General features: G+C 38.6%; 1 protein-coding gene across 1 annotated transcript; it reads right to left on the reverse strand.

Annotated features, from left to right (window-relative positions):
- Positions 1-10,990: 10,990 nt before the first annotated feature.
- Positions 10,991-14,590, reverse strand: LOC111371415 (selenoprotein F-like). The gene is made up of 4 exons (XM_022993397.1): positions 14,280-14,590; positions 13,058-13,116; positions 11,921-12,102; positions 10,991-11,343 (listed from the first exon to the last, which is right to left on the reverse strand). The coding sequence occupies exons 1-4, from the start codon at positions 14,440-14,442 to the stop codon at positions 11,271-11,273; spliced, it is 477 nt and encodes a 158-aa protein (XP_022849165.1). The 5' UTR covers positions 14,443-14,590; the 3' UTR covers positions 10,991-11,270.
- Between the last annotated feature and the right edge of the window lie 222 nt (positions 14,591-14,812).

A 14,812-nucleotide genomic window follows, 5' to 3' on the forward strand; every position in this document is an offset into this window, starting at 1 on the left:
CTTTGGCAAGGCTGAACGCTAAGGGAGAAGCTTTAACATGGCTGCACCATCCACCATGTTGGGAAGCGTCGTCACCTCGAAAGAGAGGCCAGGGTCCTATCTTTGGGCCACCTCGTTTGAACTCCGAGGCGCATGCACATGCCTCCCTTTGGCGAGGCTGAACGCCAAGGGAGAAGCCTCAACATGGCTGCACCATCCACCATGTTGGGAAGCGTCGTCACCTCGGAGGAGAGGCCGGGGTCCCATCTCTGGGCCACCTCGTTTGAACTCTGAGACGCATGCACATGCCTTCCTTTGGCAAGGCTGAACGCTAAGGGAGAAGCCTTAACATGGCTGCACCATCCACCATGTTGGGAAGCGTCGTCACCTCGAAAGAGAGGCCAGGGTCCTATCTCTGGGCCACCTCGTTTGAACTCCGAGGCGCATGTACATGCCTCCCTTTGGTGAGGCTGAACGCCAAGGGAGAAGCCTCAACATGGCTGCACCATCCACCATGTTGGGAAGCGTCGTCACCTCGGAGGAGAGGCCGGGGTCCCATTTCTGGGTCACCTCATTTGAACTCCGAGGCGCATGCACATGCCTCCCTTTGGCGAGGCTGAACGCCAAAGGAGAAGCCTCAACATGGCTGCACCATCCACCATGTTGGGAAGCGTCCTCACCCCGGAGAAGAGGTCGGGGTCCCATCTCTGGGCCACCTCGTTTGAACTCCGAGGTGCATGCACATGCCTCCCTTTGGCGAGGCTGAACGCCAAGGGAGAAGCCTCAACATGGTTGCACCATCCACCGTGTTGGAAAGCGTCGTCACCTCGGAAGAGAGGCCGGAGTCCCATCTCTGGGCCACCTCATTTGAACTCTGAGGCGCATGCACTTGTATCAGAGTAAAAACTCCCAGTTCAACTGAAACACGGTCCATTCTTAGGATCCCTTCAGGTTACAATTATTAAGCACAAGTAGAATTCATTTGCTTAAGTCCCATATTGGTCATAACTCGTGAGGCTTGCATATAATTTATTCGTTCAAGTGATTGGAGTTAGGATACCCAGTTAAAGTTATTAGGTTCTTCAATCAATATTATGTTCAATTATTTAACGAGGCCAACACACTTTAGAGAAAGAAACAACATTGAATAAAATGGAGATATTATATTGATTTTCAATTGAGATTACAAAAGGAGGGCCTGAGGCCAGTACATCATGAATAACTGAAAAGAAAACTATCCTAAGCCTGAGAAGGTGATGGAGGTGCTTCAGCAGCTGGGACTTCTGCAGCTTGAGCGTCAGAGTTTGCTTCTTTTGCCTCTGCTACTTCATCTCCCACCGCTTCACCAACTGGGGTTTGAGGCACCTCGTCCACAAATTCCGACCTGAGTTGTGACAGGTCCTGATTTGGGTACAATTCCTCAACCCGCTCCATCACCTCGGCATAAGCAAAGTTCTTCCAGTAAGTACTGAAGCTCTTGTACTCCTCGGTATTGTGGAAGTTGGCAATGTAGTCTCTCACTGCCTCCTCCCTTGCACTCTGAGCTTCCCTCCCTAGCATGGCCTCCCTAGCATGGGTTGCATCATCGACGTACCACTTAATTTGGCCCTCGATGAACTTGTATGCGTCCTGGGCCCCTGCCAGGTCCAGGTTAGCCTTCTCCAAGGCTTCGACTGTCACTTTCTGGTGGTCATTGGAAACCTCCACCTTCTTAGTCAAGGAGGCAACCTTGCACTGGGACTCATGTACCTCCCTCTTCGATACCTCTATCTGAGCCAAGGCAGACTCCAGTTTGGTCAATTCTTCAAGTTTTTGGACCCTAGCTTCTTCAGCTTTGGCCCTAGCTGCCTTCAGCTCCTCTGCAAGGGAGGCAGCCTTCTTCTCAGAGGACTGGGTCCTCGTCTGAAAATCAGTAAGAGCCTCCTTGCACTCCAGTGCGAGGCCAAAGGTCTTAACGCTTTGTCTCACAAGAGCTCTCGTCAAGTCAGTGGCATCACAGGCGGAGGCGTGCAGCTGCTACCGATCCGTCCATAATTTATAAAAACTTTCAGCAGCGCTTCGGATTTCAGGTGGCAGGGCCTCCACCAAAGCTGGGGCAGAGGCTCTTCTCTGCCGGCGAGGAAGCTCGGAGACTTGCCTTGTACTCGAACAGGTTTTTCCTTGGCAGCCTCCTCCTCAGCCACCTTAGCTTGCCTCCTTGCAGCCTCCTCCCTCGCCTCATCAGCCTCTGCATGCCTGACCATTTCAATCTTAACCGCTTTCGAAGTGGCTTCCAGTAGCTTCGGCGGTCTAACTTCTTTGCCTTGGGACACAGAACTCCCAAATTTGCCAGACGAGCTGGAGATATGCGCCAGCTTCCTTTTCTTGGGCTCCTCAGAGACTTTCTCCTTCCCCCGAGGCTCCTTGGCCTTTTCTTGCCTCTGGGGGGTCTCCTCTTCGGAAGGTCACAAGGTGCTGTCCTTGGAGAGACGTTCGACTCTACCTCGGACCTCCTTCACACCACTTGACCCCGGCTTCAGGGGCCTTGCCTTCACAGTGGAAGTTGCCCTCAGTATGGACGCCATGTCAGGAGCTAGGTACTTCTTCCTCTTAAACTTATCTGCAGAACGCAGCGCGTCAGTACCAAAATGAAAACACAAAAAATATACAAGTGTGGGAGCTTCATACCCTTGGAGGCCATCAGTTCGAAGTCTAGGAAATAGCGACTTCTATCGATGAGGTGATCGAAGTGGCGAAGCTTTAGTAGTCTCTTGTAAATATCCTCTATCACTTCAAACTCCTCCCTGCTTAGCTCGAACCTCGTACTGCAATCTGCAAACGAGGCATCAGCAGTTAGACAAAAAAATAAAGCTAAAAACAGAATGCAAACTACTAGGGTGGGAGACTCACGAGCTTCGTAGTACCAGTTGGTACTGTGCAAGACAGGGCTTTGTCTCCCTCCACCGCCTGCCACCTGCCCCTCACCCAGAACCACGACTCCTTTCACCCCTTTATGGAAGAAGGCAGCCCCACCATAAAAGGTGCATGGGCCCCCCAGGGAGTCAAGTAATACTACCCCTTGGACTCCTTACCTATTATCCTAGGCTGAAATAGGGTCATGAAAACGTGAAGAGGCATGTCATCCCCAAGTGACACTTCTTTCCACAGGAAGTACGAGCCGACCAACTGGCTCCATCCATTTGGCAGAACCTGGGTCGGCGACAATATGAAATTCCTCAGCCACGCACCCCAGCCTCGGATAACAGGCTTGCTCATGGGCCTCGGGCACTAACATCTCCACATAATGAGGTACACAGTACCTTTTTCTTATCTCCCCCAACCTCTTCAACGTCGTATTCGAAGGGACTCTAGACGCCCCCCCACTCTACATTGTAATCTACTTCCTCCTCGGTCATAGCAATATGCTCAACCTCGGAGTCTCCCTATAACTAGACCCCCGACCAAATGACGCAACAGTAACCGACTCCCTACCCGAAGTCGACTCCATCTCAGAAAGCAACTAAGAACATAATAAGAGGATTTTCTGTGAAAAATACCTACTGAAAAACTACGCGAACTGAGTTTGCCGGAAAAGCAGTAAACGGAATTGCCTCAAAGCCGGAATGTCTAAGCTCTAAGAGGAGAAATCAGATTGCAAATGCTGTAAAATTCTAAAAAATGGAGTTTTCTAGCCTTTTATAAAGGGGCAGGACGAACTCCCACCGTCAGATCGAAGCTCATTCAATCTGAACCCTTCATTTTAAATCAAAACTGACGCGTAGAATTCAAACGATTTTTCAAACCTACGCCTCAGATTTAAGCGTGTCTCCCACGTACCTTAGCCAACGCATCTGGTTCTAGAAGCTCCAGCTGTTCTAATAATTACGATTTTAATTCGGCAGTAGCAGGGGCCTTGGAAGTCTCAACAGGTCTGCCACCTTTCCTCGAAAACACGCGCAAAATATCAAATCATTGGCACAACTGCCAAGGAACAATTATTCCCAACCACCTTGGCTTCATCTTCAACATTCAGCCATCAAGCCTCGCTGGTTCGATTTTCCAGCCAACTCGGCTTCATCTTCAACATTCAGCCATCAAGCCTCGCAGGTTTGGTTTTCCAGCCACCTCGGCTTCATTTTCAACATTCAGCCATCAATCCTCGCATGTTCGATTTCCCAACCACTTCGGCTTTTTCATCATTCACCCACAACAACACATTTCTAACTCCAACCATGATATAAATATCTATACTTGGACTTGAGGGACTATTATTTGGGTTCAAAAATTCTTTCAATCTTTACCCAACCCACTGGCTTTACTTCATTAAAGTCCACGCATTACATAAATGACTATAGTTGGACTTGGGGGACTATTGTTACGTGTTGTCATATTTGGCCAACTTACGTGGGCCTATGACCCACTCATTCCAAACCACGTGGCACTCTTGCCGAAGTGGGCTGAATGGCCGACACCCTTTATGCCGAGGCCCATATGCCGAAGTCTGTGAAACTAACCAAGCCTCATGTGCCAAGGCCTGTGAAGATAGCCGAAGCCCTATAGCGGAAGTACAACGTGAGTGGCAGAAACCTTGAATCCGAAGGAGAAGCCTCCAAACCATGAAGGAACGTCTTCCATGGTCACTTCTCCCAAGAGATCTCCTACATAAGGATCTGGTTAGAATGATTGATGGAACGTTTGTCATAAGTGCATATGTCAGGTCTTATCACTAGCATGGGGATTCTGCACAAGCAATAAATGCGCAACAAGCTAGCAAGTCAAGGGTGATGCCTAGGATTGGATGTTTGAATTAAGAAGATGAGACCACGTGTCACCTTAACTAAGGGCTGTCATTTCACATTTAACACTATAAATACTTCCCTTGTATAAAATTGAAAGACTAATGCAAGAATCAATACAAAAAAACCACACTTTACTCTCTCTTTCATATTATCTTACAACACGATACGAGTTCATACATATTTACATTCACATTCATCAGCACCGATTGGTAATTATTGTACAATCGGATTACGAACATCCCGTCGAATTCCGAACGTTCTCGTCCCGCGTCGTTGAGCTACTCCTACGCCCCTGATTCTTTCGTTCTAGACCATCCACGTGTCCTAGCGTGTAGGACCTTCGCTCATGTGTGCGCGGGAGGGTCCGGCATCTGTTGGCAACACTTTTTGGGGTCAACACATACTTCTACATAACATGGACTAGATACAAATTGAAATTATGTAACATGCGATACACGAAGTTTAACAAACAAAAACATAAACATAAACACGCGAAAACTCGATTGTTACAACACTGATTAACGCGATTCCCTTTTAAGAGACTGCAATGCAAACTGCATAAATCAAGGCATGATCCATAGATGCCTGAAAACACGACTGTTACAGCACAAGCGCGACTTCTTGACTGAACCCATGAGAGACTTCAAGTTTCAAAACACGACTGTATAAATCAAAGCATTAGCCATACGTATGTGATGAACTTTTGGATTGAAGCATTGGCCTTTAGTATTTTGAAAGCCAGAGAATTATTGGTATTCCTTTTTTTAAGTTTTTACAAGAAAACGAGGGTCCTTTTGTAGGGAGAGCTTCTACTGTGCTTATCATCACAAGTAGAAAAATGCACACAAAAACACTGATTTCTTTGGCCATGAAAGCAAATACAGTAATTATCAAATCTTTCTAAGTTATGATAATATTTATATTATTTTAATTACTAATATAGACAAATTAATCATTATTTTAGTCTTCCTTGTTTTAGTATAATCTGGTCATTGATTGTTAAAATCGTTGTTTTTGTTGTAACGCCTATGATAGTTAGCAATAAGCAACATATGATAATGTTACTCACATTCAAGTTGTCAATATTTTTACATTTATCCATGTATGTTCTTACATGTTAGAAATAAAACTTAAATTCTAACACTAATTACTAATCCTAATAGTACTGATGAAAAAGGAGATGACATGTTAAGGTTTATTTTTCGAAGGATTTGCTAATAAGCCAGAGTTAAGATATCATTCTAGGCTGGTTGGTTATTGATCGAAGTTTACAAAATTTGGAGATTTGGAATCCTTACAACTGGCAAATTTTGAATACAAGGTCGCCTAAGAAAAGGTTGGATCCAAATTTTCACTTAATGTAATTTCTCAATACGTAAAATCTACACAAATTTTTTAGTTTTTCATACTTGTGTTTCAAATATTTTGGTGCAGATAAGAACCTTTACACCATTAGAGCCATTGTATTTTTGTATAGAGAAATGCTAGAATGTCAGGGCTTTTTGTCACAAGCCTTTTAGAAGCACTCACAAACAGGTAGAGGGTGGGAATTTTTGGGGTATTTTTTTAATGATGTGGGGCCCATCTGTTTGTGAGTGCCTGTAAAAGGCCTGTGAAAACAGTACCTGGACATTCTAGCATTTCTCTTTTGTATACTTGGTCAATACATAAAAACACTCCAACACTGGGTAATATATCATATTGGTTCATCCTCACGTCTGCTTATTGTGAACCAGTGATTGTTCTTATATTCAATATTTATGGATTAACTTTTTATAACTCATTCTTCTGAGAACTTGTATGGCACTTTTTTGTGTAGTTTACATATGGTTCATTGAACCCCCCCCCCCCAACCCCAAAACCCAACAAATTGGAAGAAGAAGATGAGGGGGTTGAAACTCGATCAAATAGAAAGGGGCATTTGTAATAGCTGCTGGATCTATTATGTTTTGAAAGTAGATATGCAATTTTGTCTTTACGAAAGGTTTCTTAAATAGGACGTGATTATATTTTTGAATATACCATTTTACCTGCAAAGACTCATTTATAGTCCTAATATTATTCAACAGAGGAAAATGCAATCAAGATCTAGTACTATGAATTAGAACATGGCAATTATAAGTCATATGAGATGCAAAATGGGAGAACCATGTTTCACCAATGGCAATGTTACATGTTGTGCAATTTATATTACTCTAAATCCCAATACTTTATTGTGAATTTTATGAAAATGGACATGGATACTTTTCACGTATTTCATAACATACTATGATGACATCCATTATAATGACTCAAATTTCATTGATAATAAATTTGAAGTTGTCAATGATCAAGAAAGTGGTTTTCTGTTTCAAGTTCTAGTGTTCTTTATTTTTATGTTGGGAAACTTTTAGTGTTTTGATCAATCCTTATGGATGAAAGGCTCAAACATCTCCAATATAATGGAAGTCGTTATGCTTCGTCTTATGACACATTTTCAAGTTCTTGGAATATTTGTAGCTAAATTTGATCATTTTATAAATACTGCAATTACATTCTTTGCAAGTCTATCATACTAAAGTAACATGGTAACAGTCTTGACATTTGAGTCCTATTTCTGTTCACATCAAATTTTGGTCGAGTAAAACTAACTAGCATGTTTTATATATAGCCCCTATTGGGTGGGTATTAAAATCGGATTTCTAGTAAATTTTGATAAAAGTGGATGAAATATGTGGTTCAAAAATTATGAATCTCATGAAATATATTATTAAATTAATTGTTGACTTTGACTAAGATTAACCCCTACCAAACCAGAGGATAGAATTTATTATATCTATAAATTACATGATATGTATGCGGTAGAGAGAGTTTCACATTAATTGATTGAACATCGGTGATGTTAATTGGATTGGACCGATTGAATCAAATAATATTTTCTTTGGCTTGAGTTCGATCCACTAATCGATCTTGACCCATTTCCCTGCCTCTATGTATAGGTGAGTTCATATTACGATTAAGTACATTATTTTGAACCTCGGCCAAATTCCATCACCATTTTCTATTGCATTCACCCTTCTCTTTCGAGTAGTTGGCTTGATCGCCAAAATGTAAAAGATTGTAATTTTTTCTAGGTCAATGACATTTGCACTCTAAACGAGATGGACAATATTCAGTTGACCACTCAATCAGGCAAATTTTTGAGATCAATAGTATTAAACATGTTATAGTCTTTTACAGTTTAACAATTTTGACAACAAAGTGAGAAAAACTAAAAGATAGTTTTAGCTCTAAAGTATATATATCCAACCAAATTAGATTTTAGATACATATCGGTGGACTAATGAAAACTTTTGAATTTTTATATTGGAAAATGAAATGGGCTAAAATTGATGTACAAAAATAGACCTATCGACCAACGAAAACTTTTGAATTTTTGTATTGGAAAAATGAAAGGACAAAAATTTGTATAAAAATACATGAGTTATATATAAGAATACGTGAGTGATTAGTCACAAAATAAGTTGCAAAAAACAATGCAACGAATGAAATGAAATGTCAAGTACGACATAAAGAGTTTGTTTGATTTTTTTTTTTAAAAAAAAAAAAATACATTTTTCTCTTTCTTCCTTTCGATCACATTTTTCAATAAAATAATGTTACTCACAAATCCAAAACTTTTTCTTATTTTTTTAACCACACATTCTCAATCAAAATATATTCTTTCCAAAAATGGGGGTCAAACATGTCCAAAAACCGTCCCCTCAAAAGAAAACGGCAACATCTATTACAATCATAATCACCAGAAGGGCATAATTGCCATTTTCAAAATATTTTAATTGTATTAGATTTTTATTTTGAAAAAATAACATAACACAGCTAAACTTGAGTAGGAAATTGTTAGAAATGAGATTTTATTAAAAGGGGATCCACGAGTTTATATAATTATCAATAATGCACTAAGAGCATGCAATAACGGCTATCACCGTATCACCCCATGAGAGACCAGCTATTAGTGCACCAATTTAATGTTTTGACGGACTAACTTGAAGAGGGAAATTTGAAGCATATTCAAAATCCACCGTTGCAATATAGAATACACTAACAAAGATCAGAAAAACTATTGATGTTTTGGGCATTTTATGTTAATATATAATTTCAAATTCCAAAACAACGTTATTTTTAGATGTTATGTCATCAATTATATGTTCAGATACTCTTTGATCCTCTGAACTTGATCTCCTACCTAGTTTATTGCAAATAAAGCTTCCATGGACTATTTATATTCTCGAGTCCTTAAAATAGATGGCCAAGATTTACTTGACCATTCGTTGGCCATTAATCTTCTCGACTTCTCTATATGATATTTACATATCAAAACCCTCCAGCCTTCTACACATGTTTACTTCTCCTATCCAAGGAACATTCTATAATAGAGGATCATCTTACATTCTCCGTATCATATTAGAATGCCTCCAAGGTTACTCTCATGGAATGCTCTAGATTTGGAATTCTTTTCACTGTTCTACAACCTTCTAGAGTCTTTCCAGATGTGTGGGATGTTGGCCTCCACTTTCTGCTAGCCTCAATGCCTAGTTGTGTACTTGTATCCGACCTTTGATTGTAACTGCATCTCCCTTAGTCTTCAACTACATTCCCACTGCCCATCTGCATTTGCCTGTCCTGCAAACCACTTTGGCAAGGACCTTGACACACCAGTGTTTAGTGAACGGTCATCCACCTTGCGCACTCCTAGTACTACTATTCTTAGGACCCGTTTGGCACGATTTCTAAAAAGTTAAAAAGAGTTTTCGATTTTCAAAAGAAGTTTTTAAACCCCCTTTGACTAATTTTATGAAAGTACATCTTCTAATTAGAAGAGCTTTTAGAGGAAGTTGGTTCAATGTGCTTTCCTCTAAGAATACTTCTGGAATAGAAACATTTTTGAAGAATTAATTTACAAATAAAAGTTAAAATAACTTCATCCAAAATCTATTTTATAGAAAGGAAAAACGAAAACGAAAACCATGTCAAATGAGCCCTTAATTTTCTTGTTTCTTGTTTTGTTCTTTGAGGTCATTGATCAAAGTAGCCATGAATTTGAATGATGCACCTGTTTGTCTTTGTGGTTTCCTTCGTTTCTTTATTTTCTTACTTGGTGGGAACATTGTTTGTTAGGACATCTATATTATCCATTTGCAACATATGCCAATCATTTTTTTATGTTTCAGATTACACTGTATTAAGAATTACACCTCTAATTAGAATTCATGAAGTTTTGATAAAAAATAGTGAATAATACTAGTGAAATAGTATATAGTAGTCATTATCTCTAAATATCTTATTTATTCGTCCTAAACCCATTTTCTCCATCCCTTTTATCTTATTCATTTAGGCTTAAGAAATTATAAAGACAAATCATATGATCCACCATTTGACTTGAGGGAAAATTAAGATGGAACTCCCAACCTGGTGTGATTGTGGATTCCAACATATTTAAGTCAATGAATCTAAATCCTCACATGACAGAAACCTTCGATGTAGAATTAAAATTGCACATCTTTCACATGAGTTCAAGCAACAGCAACATTATCTTAAGTGAGTATACTGGTTTGGCCGTCCTCTTCAAGTCATGGGAAAGTCACGTTCGATTTTGACATATACATTGACGAGTTCCATCACATAAGGACATAGATTTACATATTTAAATAAGTTGAAGATCAAGAACCAAACTAAACGAAAAGTTAGAGAGTTCTCAGTTCTAATTTTCCCCATTTACCTAATGTTTTTCACCTTATACGTTCTAATTTGGTGAGCCAAACACATCCTTAATATAAAAATAAAAATAAGAGAGTAAAATGATGGATGTCAAATAAGGTGTAAATCGAGCCATACCAAACCAAACCATGTCCCAATTTTGAGACGACTCATGTCTGGTCATCCCTTAGCTTGGCATCACCTTTTTTTCAAGCACGTCGAGCCCAAAAATTTCTAGGAACAGACAATGTTGAACCAGACCCTGGCAGGCTGAATCAGTCTGTATGGGATTTTACAGATTATTATTGTTGTTATTATTATTTTTTCTTTAATTGAAATGTAGGAATAGTAAGTTTTAAAAAAAAAATTGAAAAAAAAAGGGAAAAGTTATGGATGAAGCCAAATAACTCCCTGCAACAGAGTTCCATGAGGAAGTCAGCTGACATGCAAAATGGCCCCATCACCCCGCCCAACTACCCCAAGAGAATGAAAAAAAGTAAAGGAATACAAATGGAAGCATATGCCTTTCGTATAAACATTAATAGCACATATTTGTACCAAACTCAACAAATCCATAAAAACCTAAAAGTAGAATAACCAAAATTAGATTTCAAATGAATCTTGAACTTGCAAAATTGACTCTCGAGACAGTAGAACTGATCTTAGGAGTGTGTCCGTCTCCTATGATTTTGTTTCAGCGTACATCATTCCAGTTGGCACCAATTAAGCAAGAAAACATTCAAACTAACAGAAATGAGGAGCTCGGAACTTCTTACATTAAATGTCTGATGATGGTTTAACTTTCTCCCTCAGAAACTGTATTATGTGTTCTCGTTTCCAATTATCAACTCTGCAGAAGACGCCGCAAACAAAATCAAATGCCAAGTGAACAACAATGACAAAGCAATCAAAATTAAGAAATGTAAAGTCTAAAGGAAATATCTATCACAGGATGTTTGACATGTAGAATGATTGAACAGTAAAACAGAAAAGATTTTTGCTTATTTTTCCTCACTTCTCTTTTCATTCCTTTTCAACAATGAAAAAAATCAAAAATCAAAAAGCAGTTTAACATTTTAGGATTGTACTCATTGATTGGGTATGTAATAAAATTCAGCCTAAATTTCAAGTGGCTTGAAATGGCTGGGGAGAGGAAGAGAATGAAAAAGAACATTCTAACAACTCAGTTGTTCAAATCCGATAATGCTTTTTGGGATGCCGCTCCACAAACAGAGCGAATGAATATAAATCAATATGTTTCGGGTACTCAAAGGAACACATTGGATAGGGGTTGAAGCTCAGAGGATTAGAACATGTGGCTACAATTATAATGCCAGGGGGGTCAAATTCAATGTTGTCTAGTCTACCTTGTCAAATGTCATTAACGTTTTGAATGAGCATTTTATAAAATCAAAACTAAATCCAACCTGATGGTTTCCTTCAGTTGTCCATCATCATCCAGCATGTTCAATTTTGGTGGAGAATTAAAGGCGTACTGAACTTTCACGTTCGGAAATTTATCCTTCTCTTCCTCGATAAAACCAACAATTTCAGGATAAAAGACCAGTTTTCTCATGCAGACCTCTAAAATTGCACCAGCATATATAACCTGCAACCACGTTCAGATTTGATGCATTGATAATACCCCTCTATTAGCGGTAAATGCAAGTGAAAAAGAAATTTAGATGAGTAAATAAAGAATTTCAAGAAGACAAACAAGTTGGCTAAGAGTTCTCGTTCCAATAGATACATTAAGAGTAAACAAAATGTTGAATCCAAAATAAATAAATACATTATAGGAGACAGAATATTAGACGATTACACTCACAGAATTTGACTGTAACAGATGTTGAGAATGTTAGAACAAATTCTGGGCACATTTAAGAGAGGTCACAGTAGAGAAGGCACAGAGATTATTACTAATGAAAGCATTTAGATGAATATGTAGACCTAAATGGACATGAAATGAAACAAGAAGCACGGGTAAAGTGCATAAAAACTAAGAGTGAAGCATTGCATAGCTTCGCCTCAGATGGTTTCTCTTCGATTATCATCAGACCAAAAATCTTAAGCCACGAGATTAAATATGATTAACTACTATCAAAGACGATTTTTAGTCCCCGGTTGTCCATGACGATTTTCTTCTCATTCTCCCAAGGTAACACCTTGCAACCCTGCAACAACACCACCTTCTTCATGTCCTCCCCATTTTATTGACGTGTTCACTCCTTCCAATTGAGATTAAGCCTACCAAGATGTCATGGGCACCAACTAAGAACCGACCATCTTTTTGGAGGATTGAAAGTTACAGGGCCAAAGAAAAAGAAGCACAGTATAATTTCAGGTTGAATGGAGTTCAGATAGAGGGGATTTTTTATTATTTTATTATTTTTTATTTTTTCTTTTCGGTAGGTATATACATCCTGTGGTTTAAATGTACTCTCTCTTAACTTTTTGTAAATGAACCATATGGAAGCACCAATTCTACCTGCATATGAAACCACAAATTCTATAGAACAAAATGTTCTAAGATAGTATAAACCAATTGCCAACGCTAACCATACCTTGCTTGTGGCATCATCAGAATCCTCAGAGCAACACTTCAAACAATCAGACACTAGCTCTGTGGCAATTGGAAATTAATAAATAACTTGCTATAACTTAAACATGGTGAAAAATGAATACAATTCCAAGGGTGATAAGAATAGAAAAAAGTTGTAAATATGTTATTTTAAAATATCATACTAACGAAGAGATTATTCTAGGAATACTGAATATGCCTACCGAGAATGATTATGATTTAAATGATAGTTGTTTTGCCAACTATTTCTTAAAAAGAAGCTTTTACAAGCATCATGACCTCAAATGATTACTTTCTACATAATGTAAAATGAAAGTATCGATTTAGACAAGCACTATTCTGGGAACAAATCTTTGTGCATATTACCCTTATCTACTATGAATACAAAAAATGCTCGTAAATCTTTCGAAAAATGCATTTCAGTGCATAAAACATAGTAGAAAATTAGCACAGCCCAATGAAATATAAAACTTCCTTGAAATGAAGAAAACTCAAAGATTAAACGTTTTATTGCTATCTGCCTACAAAAAATGCTCGTAAATCTTTAGAAAAATGCATTTCAGAGCGTAAAATAGAAAATTAGCACAGCCCAATGAAATATAAAACTTCCTTGAAATGAAGAAAACTCAAAGATTAAACGTTTTATTGCTATCTGCCTCTATTATTAATATTATTCCCGCAATTTAGAGGAATTCAATGATTCGAATTCATCAAAAATCAATACAAATATGGAAGGGAAAAATTTTATATTTCCAATCCCAAGCTACCAAAGGCACTTCTGTTTATATATATCTTCAGGGTCCAAATAAGAAACCTTTTTGCAAACAATCAATCAAGAAAACTAGCAAAACAATAGCACACAATCACAAACACAATTTAGAGGAATCCCATATCTGCAAACCCAGAAAATAAAACTACTGGAAGAAAACATATACATAGAAATTGTATCCATAACTTTACTAGTAATTTAATGCCCAGAAAAATAGGCATTTATACAATTTAGAGTAACAAAATAATAAAAACGTTTAACTAATAACTTGCGTCGCGGAATTGGGGATCTTCAGGGTCCAAAGAAGGAATTTTTTTTCCCATCGCAATCAAAGAAAAATCCACACAAACATAATTTAATGAAATCCTACATCATCTTCAAAACCCAGTAACTAAAGTAACTGGAAGAAAATATATAGATAGAAATTATATAATACCTTGATCTTTGATGTATTCAGCAAAGGTGTGGCAATCGGAGCATAGAGCTAGGCCCGTGAAACCCAGATTTTCACATTCTTTGGTGCTCAGATGCTGATCTGCTTGAGCGAAACCAATGAAAAATGCAAATAATAATACTAAACACATCGTGTAGTAGCACATTCTGCAGTGTTTTTTCTTGTAAATTCCTGGGTATTTTTTACTTTATTGTAGAACAGTGAAAGAGGGAAGGGCCAATTAAAAGTCAATATTAGTTATCAGTACCACTGTTTACCCAGGAGCAGGACTGCAGATGTAAAGTCATCTAAAAATGAGAAAGAAGGGCGAGACCTAACCTTGTCGGTGTCAAGCTTGGGAGGGATTAGCTCGAACAATTGGAAGTCAATAAAATTAGCCCACATACCCTTTTTTCTAAAATAAAAAATTTGCCTTTTTTTAATTTAATTAATTTTTAATCTACTTAAGAAAGTACTTAACCATAAACACCATAGTTCTATTGTATAGATAATTGACTAACTCTAGCCCTTGATTG

The sequence above is a fragment of the Olea europaea genome, chromosome 22, assembly GCF_002742605.1.
Source record: "Olea europaea var. sylvestris chromosome 22, O_europaea_v1, whole genome shotgun sequence".
NCBI lineage: Eukaryota > Viridiplantae > Streptophyta > Magnoliopsida > Lamiales > Oleaceae > Olea > Olea europaea.

Bases quoted from the DNA above. Each gene is read 5' to 3' on its own strand.
- LOC111371415 (XM_022993397.1), bottom strand. From the start codon at position 14,442: ATGTGCTACTACACGATGTGTTTAGTATTATTATTTGCATTTTTCATT. The intron at 13,117-14,279 runs GTATTATATAAT...CAATTGCCACAG, and splicing joins TGAATACATCAAAGATCAAG to AGCTAGTGTCTGATTGTTTG. The intron at 11,344-11,920 runs GTTGGATTTAGT...CGTCTTCTGCAG, and splicing joins CAACTGAAGGAAACCATCAG to AGTTGATAATTGGAAACGAG.